The sequence below is a fragment of the Meriones unguiculatus genome, chromosome 6 (genome assembly GCF_030254825.1).
Source record: "Meriones unguiculatus strain TT.TT164.6M chromosome 6, Bangor_MerUng_6.1, whole genome shotgun sequence".
Classification (NCBI taxonomy): domain Eukaryota; kingdom Metazoa; phylum Chordata; class Mammalia; order Rodentia; family Muridae; genus Meriones; species Meriones unguiculatus.
Window position 1 is genome coordinate 24,965,099 of NC_083354.1, and position 15,943 is coordinate 24,981,041.

The following is a 15,943-nucleotide window of genomic DNA, read 5'->3' on the forward strand; positions in this document are numbered from 1 at the left end:
AATGATGCCATTTACATTCAATGCTTACTCAAGTCACTCACTGCTAGATTTGTAAGAGAGAAGTCCACTCTAGGGCAGATGTATTATGTATTTTAACATACAGAGTTGGTGAGTGGGGCACTTGTAGGCTTTCTAAGAGGAAAAAATATTTAATCAAATCTTTATGAAAATGTGTTAGTTTCCAACTTCCTATGGTGAAAATGCATTACTTCTAATTACAGCATGCTCCAGAAATACAATACTTTATGTTTTCTCCACAAGACACTTCCATGGCATGGGCTATATTAAACAAGAACATGTTCTGTTCTCTGTGACCCTGACTTTTCATTTGACTGGAGCACTGTTACAGCATCATTGTCCTCTTGTCCAGAGGTTCGTGGGAGGAGGGTGTGCTTAGGGCCAGACAGAAATGGCTAGAATCTGAGTGTACCCCTTACTTATTGTGTGGACTTAGGTACCTCTTGAGCCTGTTTTTTGTTTGTTTGTTTGTTTTTATCTGTGCGTATGTTGTATTTTAATGTAACTGGAAAGATCAGAGAAGTCTTTGAAGTACCTGGCACACCATATATTCTTGGTCCGTGCAAACCATGACTTTATTACTAGTTTAAAGCTCAAGTGTCACCTTCAGAGGCAGCCTGGACTCCACCAAGAAAACCCAGGCTGTCCTATCTACTTCCATAATCATTGTTAGAGTGCACATTGCACTGAGCAGTCAGTCCCTGAGCATATGTGGATATGCTGTCTTGATGGCATGGCCTAGCCTTCTATATTTTTGGCTCTAGTAACTTGCATGTTCTACCTTAAGCATTCAGCTAAGCTGGATTCTGAGAATCTTGTGGGAGTCTGAAATGACATGTAATCTTAAAGGAAAGGGAGAAGGTAGCATAGGAACTTTAGTCACAGTCAGTTTAGCACATAGTAGATGCTCAGTAAATATCCATCAAATAAATTCATAACCATCACTCAAATATCTACAAACCCACAGTAAGTATATCTAACCTATCTGTTTTCTCCAGCCTTTAAATTTTGATTGCATCATAGTTTGCTCATAATCCCAGAGGTTGGCACCAGGTCACTGTTGAGGGCACTATGACTCTGTGGGCTGATAAAGTAAGATGGTGGTAGACTTACCACCTCACTCTTCTAACTTTCTGGTAAGAGCACACTAAAACTCTTGGAGACATATTATTTTTTCCAAAGTCAAGAAAAACTCCTTTATTACTGCACCCTGTCTCTACTCACTTTTCCACTTTAGTTACCACTCTCTTTAGCTTTTATCCAATCTCAGTAGAAAACATTTGCCCTGTCCATCTCTGAAATGAGATGGACAAGCCAAAAAACAAACAAGCAAACAACCAAAACTCACTAAACGCTCTATTAGATTGTCTTGGCCAGGGGTTCTCATTTCTTTAACTTCCTATATACCACATATGTTCTAACGCAAGAAACAAGCTCCTTTCCTCGGCTATTTGATCTAGAAACAGAGGCAAAGGCATCTACCCCAAGAATCTCACTGGCCACTTGTTTAGTGTGGCCTGTTGATCTAGTTGGACTGATGTAGCTGTCTTTCTTCTCCCATCTCATCCCTCCCCTCTCTGACTCGTGTTTTAACCAGGTATGGACCACAGGCCTCAGCCTCTCGTACAGTGACCAGCTAGCCATGACTCAGCTCACGCTGTACCTGACCAATGGCCATCTGGATTGTAGTCTAAGCACCCTGGAAGTGCCCCGCTTTCCTCAAGACACAAAAAGGAAAAAGAAGCGCCTTAGCATCCAGGCAGACCTGGTGAGCAGCAGATTCTTTCTTGTTGATCTGGCGTTCAGCAGTACTCAACTGCTAAGTGAACGAGAAGAAAATAAAGACCCAAACAGGTCAATGAGCCATTTAAAAACAAGGTCCAAAAATGTAACAGTCTGCCATGAAACGGGAGAGGTCACCAGGAAGAAGAAAAGCAGAATATGAAAGCCTAGAGGCCACAGGCTTTCTGTTTGGTTACCTCCCAATTCTCTTCATATTTCTCTAAGCAGCCAGCTATTTTTGACAGCCCTCATCCCTATTTTTCTTAGCCCTCATTTCCATTTGAGCTTCGATTCCTTGACCTAGAACTGATTGCTGAGTCCTCAGCTGAAGCCATTTAGAACTGTGTGGTCTCTTCCTCTGAACATCCTCTTGGAGGCTCAGGCCACAGGCTGGCAAGACTTACCTTGCCTTGCCTTGCCCCACATCCTGCCAGCAACTAGGCTACAATAATTTTAGCTGCTAGAATGCCTCAGATCTTGCCTGCACTCTGCCTCCATGAAGATGCCACCTTAAAACCTGCCCCCACCATCTCACACCAATACACTAGAACTCCCCTAAGACTTCCTGTCTCCCTCCTTTCCCTTTACCTAAAACTACAGTGAAGACTGCTACAAAGTAAAAAGTTAATTTAAACACAGATTAATCCTACCCAGAATTTTTCTAAGTAGAAAAAAAATGTTTTAAGTTAGACATGATGGCACACACCTTTAATCCCAGCATTTGGAGACAAAAGAAGGTGAATCTCTGAGTTCAAGGCCAGACTGGTCCACAGAGAGAGTTTCAGGACAACCAAGACTACACGTAGAAACCCCGTTTTGAAAACCATTATATATGTTATATGTTAAATTATATATAATATAGAACATATATAATTTTTGACCACAGTTTTCCCTCTCTCAGCTCCTCTCAGATCCTTCCCTTCTCTCTACCAAACTTCATGCCCTTTATTTTTCCCTATTTTAGAAAAATAAACAAAGAGGCAAGCAAAAACAAAACCATAATTAAAACACACACACACACAAAACCAGACACACAAAACTCATAAAAACACAAAATTAGAAACCACAGTAGACAAGCAAAAGACCAGTAAAACAAAAAATGCCTAAACTAAGCCATATCACACACACACACACACACACCCCTACAAAAATACCACTGAGTTTGTTTTGTGCTGGCCATCTCCTTCTGGGAATGGGGCTTGCCCTTGAGTGTGATAAATGTACCCAGTGGGACTACAGTAGAGAAAACTAATGTTTCCTTTGCAAGTGGACGTCAACCGGAGATAGCCCAAGTCTACTTCCCATCTCAGCACTGGAACCCTGTCTGGATTGAATCTGTCCACGCTGCCACATTTTCTCTGAGTTCATATGTGCATTAGTCCTGTGTGTCTAAAAGACACTGCTTCCTTGAAGTCATCCATCCCCTAAGGCTCTTAAGGAGCTTTCTGCCTCCTCTTCCCACAGTTCCCTGAACCTGTAAGGGGAGGGGTTTGATTTCCACTTAGGACTGAGTGCTACAAGATCTCTCACCAGCTGAGGGTCTCTGTGTTAGTTCCTATCTACTGCAAAGGAAGCTTCTATGATGATGGCTGAATGAGGCTCTGGTATATGGATATAGCAAAATGTCATAAGGAGTCATTTTATTGTTGTTTTCCTTTAGCAGAACAACAGTATTTGCTTTTTCCCTAGGTCCATGACTTATCCTGTTTCAGGTTCTTGGCCACCTGAGAACTGTCAGTTATGGGCTTAAATACAAAGAGTGGTTGCCTATTCCCACAAAATTTGTGCTACAGTTGCAGCAGCATATCATGCAGGCAAGGTCACGGCTGTACATTGCAGGGTTTATAGTTAGGTTAATGCAGAGTACCTTCCAGTACCATGAACACTAGTCAGCAGGGGTGAAGGCTGTAGTTTGGCACCAGTTTGTCTTCTCTGTGTTCAATGTAATAAGGTCTTACCATTGGGTTGTGAAGAGTAATCAATACCCTTGGCAATAACCTGAGATGGTTGGGGGTTTCCATGAGCTCCTTTGGCCAGTGACTCAACCAGATGTAAGCCATTGCTGGCTCTGGAGCTTTCATTTCCTACCCAGGATTTCTAAAGATCAGGCTCCTGTGATCTTCTTAGCTTCATCAATGAGGCCTCATGATCTGCTTCTCTGTACCACAGTCTCCTTTGTCATGACTGGGATGACAGGCTTTGAGACCTGCTGCTGGTGAGGTTTACCAACTAGAGCATCTAGGGTATAAAGAGTCGGTCTCCACACAGAGAGTGAGTGCTTGTGGATCTAGCTAAACAGGTCATGGGGGAAAAAAATAAAGGTCAACAGGGCAAGGTGGTCCTTAGTATAAGAGTGCATTTGAGGCTGTACAGATCCAGTAGTCCTGACTGTCCCTAAAGGGGTTCTTATGCCTTCTCAAACAGTGGCTTCTTGTCCTTCTGAAAATGAAGCTCCACCTGACATACAAATATATTAATCAGATAAAGAATTCCAGCTGGGTATGGAGGCAGACATCTCTAATTCCAGCACTGGGGGGCAGGAGCAGGTGTGTCTCTGTGAATTCAGGACCAGCCAGGTCTACAGCCTATCAGGATTAATTGGACCCCATCTCATAGCCTTTTGGGGCGACATCTCCTACCTTTCTGCTGAACAGCTTCAGATCTACATGCCTCTAGGTTTAAAGGGGCTTATTTGACTCTTTCCTCCACTATCCTAGAGAGGTTCTTGATGTCTTGAGTGCACATATGGCTTCTTTCTATATGGATCTCAATCCAGTTCTCCCAGGGGGTACCATCCAAGGGGCCTTGCTCCTAGGAATCACCTTAATCTTTGCCTATTGAGAAGCAGAACTGAAGTGGGTATGAGGAAATTGTCTCCACCTAAAGGCAGAAGGATCTGTGGTGCCCTTGGCCCAGGCCTGGATGAAAACAGTAGCAGTACAACCTTCCAAAGACAAGCTGCCACATCAGAATGTAGCTTTGCGGAGCCATAACAATAGTTGTACCTTGAATCACAACCTTCCCTCATTTCCCCACCTCTTGCCTCCAGGTATCCCTCCTAGCTATAGGCCAAGAATGGGAACTCTGTGAAGACTTGAGGTTCTTATTCTGCTTGCTCTCCCTTAACAGTGTGATCAGATCAGTGGCCTGAGAGGGAAAACAAGGCAACTGCTGGGGGTGATGGAGACCTCAGAAAGCAGGCTTCATTGAACAGCTCCTTTAATTGGGAGGAACAAAGGCTATTTAAATCTTTGGGGAATGGGCAGAGACTTTCAGGGTGAGTGTACATTACTGGCCAGGACCAAGGTGCTGAGAATGTGTTATTTGCAGTGCTTGCTGAACATGACCTTGTAAGGAGAGAGGATGTTAAACCTGTAACCTGTCCACCAGGCTATGTGACTACCTCGAGGGTGGCAAAGGTGGGAGTCCAGGGGAAGGAGAGGGAACGGTCCTCACTCCTACCACTATCAGATGAGATTTCCGGGGTTGGACATTATTCAACCCTAGTCCTGTTTCAGACCAGCTCCTCCCAGTTCCACAGTATCCGGCCCCACAAACACTATTACATGCTTTTAGGAACTGCCTACACAAAACGGGAAAACATTATAAGAAATAAAATGTTTAAGAAATAAAATGTTTCCAGAATCATGACCAAAAAAAAGCTATCTGTGTTTCTGGTATGAGAATAAACTTACAGCGCTTTAGAGAACAACAGATTCTGCCATCCTGAACCACTGGCTGTCTGTGCAGGCCCCAGGCATATTTACACATGTAATAGGTTCTTTTAAAAAAACATGTACACATGTACACAACAGTACAGTTTTTCGCCAACATGAAACTTCCCAAATATGTGCACACACTGATATTGGCAGGTTCACAATCAGCCCCCTTGTGAAGACTGAGGGAGAAGACACAAGAAGGTGGCTGTGGAAAGATGGCTTCTGTGATAATAAACCCACTCTGATGAGGGCAGCACGTTCAAAACTAAGAACTGTAAAGTAAATACTCCTAGTTTGCTTCTATTCCTTTAATAATGTGCTGTGTTGAGACAAAACAAACAAACAAGTGAGCAAAGAGCCTGTTCTCTCAGAATTGCTCAGAGATGACCTGATCCAAACTCCTTTACAGCCAGCAAACCAACCAACCAAATACATTTGACAGCATAAGTAAGGTCTGAGAAATCCCAGATATGCACATTTTAGAAACAGAGAGTGCTGGGGAGACGGGTGAGTACAGTGCTTGCTGCACAAGCCTGAGACCTAAGTTCACTATCCTGAACCCATGTAAAAATCTGTGTGCAGTGCCGCCTAGGATTCAGTAATCTCCAGGTCAGGGAGAAACCCAGCCTCACAAAAAGAGAGTTACTGAGGAAGACATTCAGGGTCAATCTCCGCCTTCGTGTGCATGTGCGCACACGTGTGCATGTGTACACACACACACAAAGGTATCATTTTTAAACTTTTATTTAACTTTAAAATTAGCATAAATAATCACCATTTTCTGTCAGCTTTCACTCCTTCCTTCTCTTCCTGAACCTTTCAAACCACAGTTGCTGAGTGGCCATAAAAAAAAAAAAAAAAGTCATTTTTGCTAACATCTTGAAACAACCCAAGTCATTTATACACGTTTTAACAGATATGATCTGTAACGAATGATTAAGTAAAACCTTTTGTGTTAAATTATGATGTTAATAATGACTCTGTCTCCTGTAATTCATTATGAATTCTCAAGTGCTTCAGGTTTGATTTTGATAGAATGCAACCACATCAGAGTTTATGTGATGACTTTTATTTTTAGAAGTCCTTCGTTGAAGGCACATATTTCCCCACTACTGCTGCTACTGTAATTATGTACAAAACCAATCACTCATTAGAGTTAGGATACATTATCTTCTAGACAGATGAGGCTAAATAAGCAACACATTAATAATTCAGAGAGCAGTTCATTATGCATGTGGATGCCTGCTTCATAACTGGGATAAGAACCTCATCAGCCTCTGCCAACCCTTAAACAATAGTTCTGTGTTATTGCAGCCACCTTCCAGTTTACGCTTGTTAAACTGCTGCTTGGATTATTTTATCAAACATTCATTTATTTGTGGTCCCTTACTGCCGAGAACAGATTTTGGAAGCTCCTTTTTTAAGTTAATGATTTGAGCAATGGGTGTTATTAATTCTCAGAATATTATAAACATGATTAATTTTCAGGCAGAGATTTATTACATAAGGATTTCAGCTATGTCAACTGAAATGCATCACTGTCAAAACAAGTATCATGGTGAAAATAGAATGTGCTCCACACTTCAGACGCTGTGCACAGAACTAAATCAATTTAAATTGTGGCTGAAGCAAAATTATATTCTCCAGTGAAAAAGAGTATTCTGGGCTTCTTTTATTTAGCTTGAAGCATTCTTGTTAGATTGTGATTTAGAAAGGTAGCTTAATAAGACTAGACTAGCAGTGATGTTTTGTGTGCTGTTTCTTCTCGTTCTCATGGAGACTAACTTCCTGAGATCCCACACATTCCAGATGTAGCCAGGGGGAATTTGGAGTGAAGAGTGTTGGTCTGGGAGTAGGGATGATGAATTCTGATCTTTGCTTTGGCCTCAGTTTCCTTAGTTACAAATTAGAACAGCCTAAACAATGCTCAAAGTCTCCCTAGAAGTTTGATGTTGTGGGTCCTAGAGAATGGGGTTGTCTGTGGAAAGGCTTGCCTCACACACTGAAGAGAACCTAGGAGAAACATAGCCTGGGAGTAAACAGGAAAGGCCCATCTCCCCATACTGCAGCCTTTCTTGAAAATGTCCTTAGGCTGGTTTTTATTGTTGTTGCAGAAAATTCTAGAAGGGGGTAATATTGTTATGGCAGGCCATACCTAAGACTTTATCAGTCATCACTCAGCTGTGTCAGTCAACACTCAGCAAGAAATCAACTAGAAGCAAATTCAAAAGATCTCTCATCCAACACATGAGGCATGGGGAAAACTGGATCAAGTGGCAAAGAGCTCCAGGTTTATTAAGGGCAGCACCTGGCTCTGCCACAGAGCTTAGGGTGAGGGCAGTAACACAATGTGCCAAGCCTAACCTAAACATACTTTGCTAAGCCCCTCACACAAACTTGTTCGTAACCCAGCATATTAGGTAGGAACTATTATGTTTATTTTTAGATGTGAGATTTGGGTTAATAGGAGGCACGCACATGTTAAAGATTACTTAGCAAGCAAATGGGGAAGCCAAGGTTTAATGCGCAGGCTGTCGAACCTGCAACATGTTAGCCAGCCTTGCACTGGCTCAGAGTCAGGGCTTGGGTTCTTGGCAGCTTCAGCTCCTCACTAAAGAAGCCTAGTTGAGGCTTCAGAACACTCTTTTCAAAGGAGAGCTATGTCCCTGTGACTGAACTGCTTTCTGGTATGTGTCAACCATTGTCTTCCCATCTGTCTGAGCTCAGCCAAGCTCAGTGACACAGAATGGATTAGGTGATCATGAAGAAGTATGGTTTTCTAGGCAGCACAAATGACTGAATAAGTAGAGAAATATGGAACCTATCAAATCACTTGAAACCATGAGCCATCTTTTTCTAGAAATGAACAGTTTATACACACAATGTATGTATGAACACAGTATACACTTTCACAAAGAAGACCCACGAGGCCATCTACAGGTGCCGTTAGAGTGACTGCTCCAGCAAGATGCTGACGGCCTGCTAAGGTCAGGAGGCTCTTTATGCATACATGGAAGTTAGTCAGGCCTTACAGACGAGGGTGGTCAGTGAAGAGAAAGGAAGGGAAGGCCTCCATTTGTAAAGCATAGAATGTCTGAAGAGACCATGTTTCCTTTAGAGGATGGTGAAGAATCAGAGGGTGAGAGAGCAGTGTACTAAGACTGTTTGCCCACTAAGGTAGGCTCTGGGTTTCAGCTTGAAGACAAGGAAACAGCCCTGAGGACTTCTGAGTAGGAGAATGAAACTGAGCAACTTGGTTTGAGGAAAAACAATAAATCTTGTGAGCATGGTCAGAATCCCAAAAGACAAGGGGTGCCACCAGTAGAGGAAGGAACAGCCTCGGAAATTATATTTACTTATAGTCTAGATTCCTTTCAAAGGAATACTGACAAGGGTAGTAGGTATGATTTATCAGATTTCAGACACAGTCTTACATGGTGCATTGTCAGATTTAGACGTTAAATGTTAAATCACACAGATAGTCAATGGCCTCCCAGGTTTTGAACCACTGCATTTCTGATTCCGTATGTCCTGTCCATTGTGGAATTCTGCTTGCGCCCTTTTAACCAGAGCTCCTGAGTAATGAAGTCATAGGCTAGGATGTGACAATGATGAAAAAGAAGCAACAACTAAGAGACATATCAAACATCCTGAGTCTCTTCTGACTCTCCATGCATTTTTACATTCAGGGCTGGGAAAAGCGGGGGGGGGGGGGGGGGGGAACAAGAGTTTGTTTTCTTATTGACATCCAGAAGGCACATTCAGCTGGTCCATGAGTTGTTTTGTTGTGCTTTATGACCAAGAAACATGGTATGGAGGGTGATCTGCCTACCAGGTACTTTCCCTCCTCTCTCACTGATGGTGGCATAATAGTGGTTTTGCTTATTTGTATACTAAGTTAGCATAAGATAAGTTTAGAACACAAAAATTACCTTGGGTGGAATTACCTTGTGAATTTATGGTAACTACCACATGATTACATATTCAGTAGCTCAGGGAAATTCCATTGTGTTTGCAGCTCACATCCATGTGTAAAGGCTTGGGCTTCTGGACCTTCATTATGACGGGAGGTGATAACACAGCATGGCATAGTAAAGTCTGGCCAGCTCAGTCAGAGCTTCTCTTAGCTGGCTCTTGTTGCCACAATATTGTGAAACATAACAGCAGTTTTGTATGGCACATTAAAAAAAATAACAAAAGAAAACTTTTGAAAGTTTTTACCATAAAGAAATGATAAATATTTGAGGAGATAAAAAATGCTTCATGTGATTTAAATATTGTGAAATGCATACATGTATCAAACATTACATGTACATCACTGATAAGAAAAACATTTATGTTTTTGTGTGTCTATTTAAAAATAAAAATGTCCTAGTAGGTACAGATGGCACAATCCTAATGGCAAGACATGACTCAAAATGGATTAGCCTGTGAGGGCCTAACATTTGTTAGGGGAAAAGTATCCTTACCAATGGTCTGATGATAGCATTCACATATAGGGTTTGATATAAATGTTGATGGAAAGTCAAATGGGAGGGAGACATGCTATAAAAGATGACTGTAGAATTTGGACATATGTGCCTGACAGAGAGGAAGAGGCAGCAAGAAGAAAGACAGCAGACTTCCAGAAGAGTAAAAATATCTATTGCCTGATGGGCACTTGATCAGCTCAGTCCCATACTACTTCCTAGACAGAGGCCAAGGTCTGCCTACAGATCCCCAGGAACCCCAAAGCCAGCTGTGCCCTGGCATTTCTTTTGACTTCTTTTGTTTCAAATCGATATAGAAGTTCAAGCATTTGCAGGACTGCCTAAGTCCAAGATCTGGGCCAGGAACATTCATCTTTTACGCCCCTAAGGTTGGTCAGGGTTCTGTATGCAGGTCTCCTAATTCCCAGTTGTCCCACAGAAACAGCTGACTGTCCAAGACAAATATGACATGTTACAAACGGTGCACTGCAAAGCTGCTGGCATCAACTACTTTAATTTGCGCAGATTAAATTTTAAATGTTTTAGAAAATATACAAATTATATTTAAAATATAAAATTCTATAGCCAGTCTCTGGGACAGCTCCAACTGACAGAGAAAAGTAGAAGGGCTACTTAGGAAGAAGAATGAGATCATTGGGAAGGAGAAATGGAACAAGGAGTAACAGGTGAATATAATTGAAATCCATTGTGTACATGTATGGAATTGCCATAGTGAAACCCATTTGTATGTATAATTAATATCTGCTAATAAAAAACATTTTTAAAAGTAGCAGTTTCCCAACAGAAAATGCAGTTAGCCAACTCCAAAATTGGAGAGGGGATTTTTGTAAACACTAAAGTGACTTACTTCTGTATAGTATGGGAAGTGAATATACTGTTTGCTGACACTATCAATAACATGTTATGCTGATAGTGCATTAGTCAGCTTTGAGGAAATAATGATAAGATGGGGGTTATTTAGCTTATAGTCTAGAGGCTCCACTTCCTGGTGGACTAGCCCAGTACTTTGGACATCTGATGGGGGTGATTGATTGCTGACCTAAGGATCTTCCACAGAATCATACCTCCTAATGGCTTGATCATCTTTCAACAGGTGACCTTTAGGAAAAATACAATAGCATAGACCCTTGAGATAAAGTGATGAAGACTGAGGTTTATATTGTGGCCTTTATGTCTCAAAAACATAGTACTCCAGTCCAATCCTGAGAAATAAATCAGAAAAAAACAACAAATCAATAGGAATTTTATAAAATAACTAACAGTACTCCTCGAAATTGTCAAGTTCATAAAAAACATGGGAATCGAAAAACTATAAAAGCCCTAAGAGACATAAGAAGTAAGATAACTGAGTATAATATGATCCTGAATATAAGATGGGATCCTGAAACAGGAAGGAGGAAATAGGGGAAAACTCAGGAAATTCAAATAAAGTATGAACTTAAGGTAGGAAATAGTAATGTAGCAGTTTGGGTTTTTAGTTATGACAAATGTTCCAAAACAATATAATGTATTAATAACACTGCAACTGTGCTGGGATTACCACTTCTGTGTTATTTAGTAATTTTTCTACAAATCTGTAGCTATAAAGTTAAATTACTGATGTAAAAATTTTTAGAGTCTAACTTTCAGTTGTGGCTTTTCCAGTCACCAGAAACCAGTCGCTATGCATTGATGACCACCCAGCTGAAGCACGAAAATCTCTCGCTAATCTTCTATTATGTTTTTCTTCAGATGTGTAAGGCCCATGGCATTGGCTATGACCTTGAGGTATGAGGGGTTATAGTTATAGTTCTTCAGGGCTGAGCCTGAGTTATAGTTCTTCAGGATACGTACAGGATCTAGGTGGCTAACAAACTGATGCTCCTTCAAAGAGCTGGTCTTTAGGTGGGTGAATTCGGAGGAAGGTTAGGTGTTGTACAGGACAGGCATCCATACAACAGCAGCTCCACAGAGCAGCACCTAGTCCTAGAAAGTCCTCCTCCTCCCCATACTTGCACAACCACATCACAGAGTAATGTCCCTAGTTTCCAGATTTAGGAATACCCCGGAAGTATCTCTTCATCCTGCAGTAGGCATGCCCTGGGCCTCCAGAGCCTGCCCACTGCTGCTTGCTAAGATACAGCCTCTTGGTCTTCTCGGACAAATAGAACAGTCAGCACTGATGGGGTGACTTAAACAGCAAGAATTTTTCTTCTCACAGCTGGAGGGTGGAACTCCAAGATCAAGCCACTTGTAGTTTTGCTCCTGGTAAGAGGACTTATTTGTTTGCTTGTAGAATGCATCTTCTCCTTATGTGCCTAACACACACATACACACACACATGCACCCACACACATCATGGAAGGTGATATCTTTTGTATAAGGACACCAGTTCTAAAGGATCAGAACTCTACTCTTATGACTTCATTTAACTTAGTCACCTCCTTAAAGGCCCTGTTCCCAATATAGTCACATAAGTGTTTTGTTTGAAATACAAATTAGGGAACAATAAAATGAAGTTCGTATCATTTTGCTGTTTATATTTGATGACTTCTTTCAGGAAGGAGTTCTGATTATTTTTTTAAGGAAGGAGGCAGCTGCTCCATCCAAACATAGCATCATGGGGTATGTGAAATACAAGGACTTATTCCTAAACCAAAACCTCCAGTCCATGCCCAGAAACTCATTTTACTCTGGAGAAATATTTTTAAGTTTTCCACTTCAACAAATATTTTCAAATCTCTGACACCTTAAGATGTTCTAAGACTCAGTACTTACTTGAACAAACACAACCACATATCACATAAACAATATAAAAATAAATTCACTGCCCACATATAATGACATAATTATACAGTTGCAGCCTAATTGAATGTTTTAATTTGTAGAGATACAATTCAATATCTATTAATTTTAGGTAAGCAGTCTGCCACTGAGCTACATTCATAGTAGCCCCAATGTCTATAAATTTTTAGTTTTATTACTTGAGAACCAATACTATTTTCAAGAGTCAACTTTTTATGGGCCCTTTAACATCGTTCAGACCTTAAGCACAGTACCAACTGTGAAGAGAATCTTCTGGATGATATCTGGCAACCCCAGTAGACTGCCAGGGCACTGTCAAGGTCATGAGGCTCTTTGGTTAGCCTGATCTATGCTGGTGCAAACACATATGATGGAGCTCATATTGCTTTGCAAGTTACCTTAAAACTGATGAAATGCAGAAACAATAAAAATGCCAGAATGAACTAATTTACCTGAAATTTTTACATCTGCTACATACAATCCTTTCTGAATTAGTTTCTAGTCCCAAACTGGTGGGATTGAAACAGTCCATGTACCACAAGGTAGCTAATCTATTTATTTTTCTACAGCATCAAAACAGGATACATTTTGTGAATCAGCATATTTGGCAGGGAAGTCTCAAAGAAGCTCAAAACATACTTTATCACTTTCTACTACCTGAAGTGTGTTCATTCTTGAGTTAAGGGCTTTGCACTTGATTGGAGTTATAATATTTTTGAGAAAAGTAAAGCCCAGAACATAAGGAGCTATTTACACCTTTGTTTCTTGGATGATTGGTTATAATTCTTTATTTTTTATCCATTAATTAATTTATTTACTTTACATCCCAATTGGAACTTCCCCTCCCTCCTCTCCTCCCAACCCCTCCTCACCTCTCTCCCACCTCTCCCCTCCCTAGACCCCAGTCCCTTTTTCCTCAGGGAAGAGGAGACCTCCCACGGATATCAACTCACCTTGGTATGTCAAGCTGTAGGAGGACTGGGAACATCTTCTATTGAGGCCAGACAAGGGAAAAGGGATCCAAAGACAGGCAACAGAGTCAGAGACAGGCCCTGCTCAAGCTGTTAGAGGTCCCACAGGAGGACCAAGCTGTACATCTGTTACATAGGGGGCCTAGGTCTGTCTCATGCATGTTCTCTAGTTGGTGGTTCAGTCTCTGTGAGAGTCCCTAAGAAGCTCTGTTGATTCTGTAGGTTTTCTTGTGATGTCCTTAACCTGTCTGGCTCTTTCAATTCATCCTCCCCTCTTCCATAAGATTCCCCAAGCTCTGCCTAATGTTTGGCCGTGGGTCTCTGCCTCTATTTCCATCAGCTGCAGGGTGAAACCACTCAGATGACAGTTATGCTAGCCTCCTGTCTGCAAGTATAGCAGATATTATTAATAGTGTTGGTGTGTGCTCCCTGTCATGGCATGAGACTCATGTTGGGCCAGTCATTGGTTGGTCATCCCCCCACTTTCTGCTCGCTCTTTATTCCTGTACCTCTTATAGGCAGGAAAAATTGTGAGTCCAAGGTTTTGTGGCTGGGTTGGTTCCCCCAGCCCGACATTGGAAGTCTTGCCTGGTTACAGAAGGTGACCATTTCATGCTCCATATCCCCATGGCTAGGAGTCTTAGCTAAGGTCACCCTCATGGATTCCCAAGAGTCCCCATTGTCCTGGATGTTTAGCTTGTCCCAGAGATGCCCACACACACTGATTCCAGTTCTCGCTCCTGCTGTCCTTCCCACACGTGGTCCTTCCTGTTCCCCTTCCCACCCGATCCCTCCATCCATCCCACCCAGAGGTCTATTTTTCTTCTCAGTGAGATCCAAGCATCCTCCTTTGAGCCCTACTTGCTACTTAGTTTCTTTGGGTCTGTGAATTGTAGCATGGTTATCCTGTACTTTACGGCTAAAGTCTATATAAGTGAGCATATACCATGTTTGTCTTTCTGCACCTGAGTTACCTCACTCACTCATTGTCTTTAATAACTGAGTAATATTTCATCATGTAAATTTACCATATTTTCTTAATCCATTCTTCAGTTGAGGGATAAATAGGTTGTTTTCTGTTTCTGGCTAATACAAATAAAGCTTCTATGAACATAGATGAGCAAGTGTCCTTGTGGTATGATTGAGCATCTTTTGGGTATATGCCCAGGAGTGGTATAGCTGGATCTTGAGGTAAAGCTATTCCCAATTTTCTGAGAACCTGTCAAATTGATTTCCAATGTTGTTATACAAGTTTTCACTCCCACCAGCTTTGGAGGAGTATTCCCCTTGCTCCACATCCTTACCAGCATGAGCTGTCACTTGAGTTTTTGACCTTAGCCACTCTGACAGGTATAAGATGGAATCTCAGAGTTGTTTTGATTTGCATTTTCCTAATGACTAAGGATGTTGAACATTTCTTTAAGTGCTCTTAGCCATTCCTTGAAAGAACAATTCTCATCTTCATATGGAAAAATAAAAAACCCAGGATAGCTAAAACAATCCTATACAATAAAAGAGCTTTTGGAAGTAACACCATCCCTAATCTCAAGCTGTACTACAGAGCAATAGTAATAAAAACCACATAGTATTGACATAAAAACAGACAGACTGATCAGCAGAATTGGATCAAAGAACCAGATGTAAGCCCACATACCTACAGACACTTGATTTTTGACAAAGTAACCAAAACTATACAATGGAACAAAAAAAGTGTACTTAACAAATGGTGCTGGTTTAACTGGATGTCTGCATATAGAAGAATACAAATAGATCCATAGCTATCACCTTGCACAAGTGGATCACAGACCTCAATATAAAACCAGAAACACTAAATCTGACAGAAGAAAAAGTGGGGAATAGCCTTGAGCTCACTGGTACAGGAGAAAACTTTCTGAAAAGAACACCAACAGCTCAGGCACTAAGATGAACAATTAATAAATGGGACCTCATGAAACTGAAAAGCTTCTGTAAGGCAAATGACACCATCAAAAGGACAAAACAGCAGCCTACAGAATAGGAAAAGATCTTCACCAACCCTACATCCAACAGAGGGCTCATATCCAAATTATATAAAGAACTCAAGAAATTAGATAGCAACAAACCAAACAGTTCAATTTTAAAATGGAATACAGAGCTACACTTCTTTTTATTATTATTTTTTTTAAGTTCAGTCTCTATA

General features: G+C 41.3%; 1 protein-coding gene across 1 annotated transcript in view; it reads left to right on the top strand.

Moving 5' to 3' along the window:
* Iqch (IQ motif containing H) overlaps positions 1 to 15,943 on the top strand; it is a 141,078-nt gene that overhangs the window by 102,592 nt on the left and 22,543 nt on the right. Inside the window, exons 12-13 of the mRNA XM_060384935.1 lie at positions 1,616 to 1,790; positions 11,661 to 11,776. Of these exons, the coding sequence (XP_060240918.1) occupies positions 1,616 to 1,790; positions 11,661 to 11,776 (291 nt within the window). The remainder of the gene's footprint in view (positions 1 to 1,615; positions 1,791 to 11,660; positions 11,777 to 15,943) is intronic.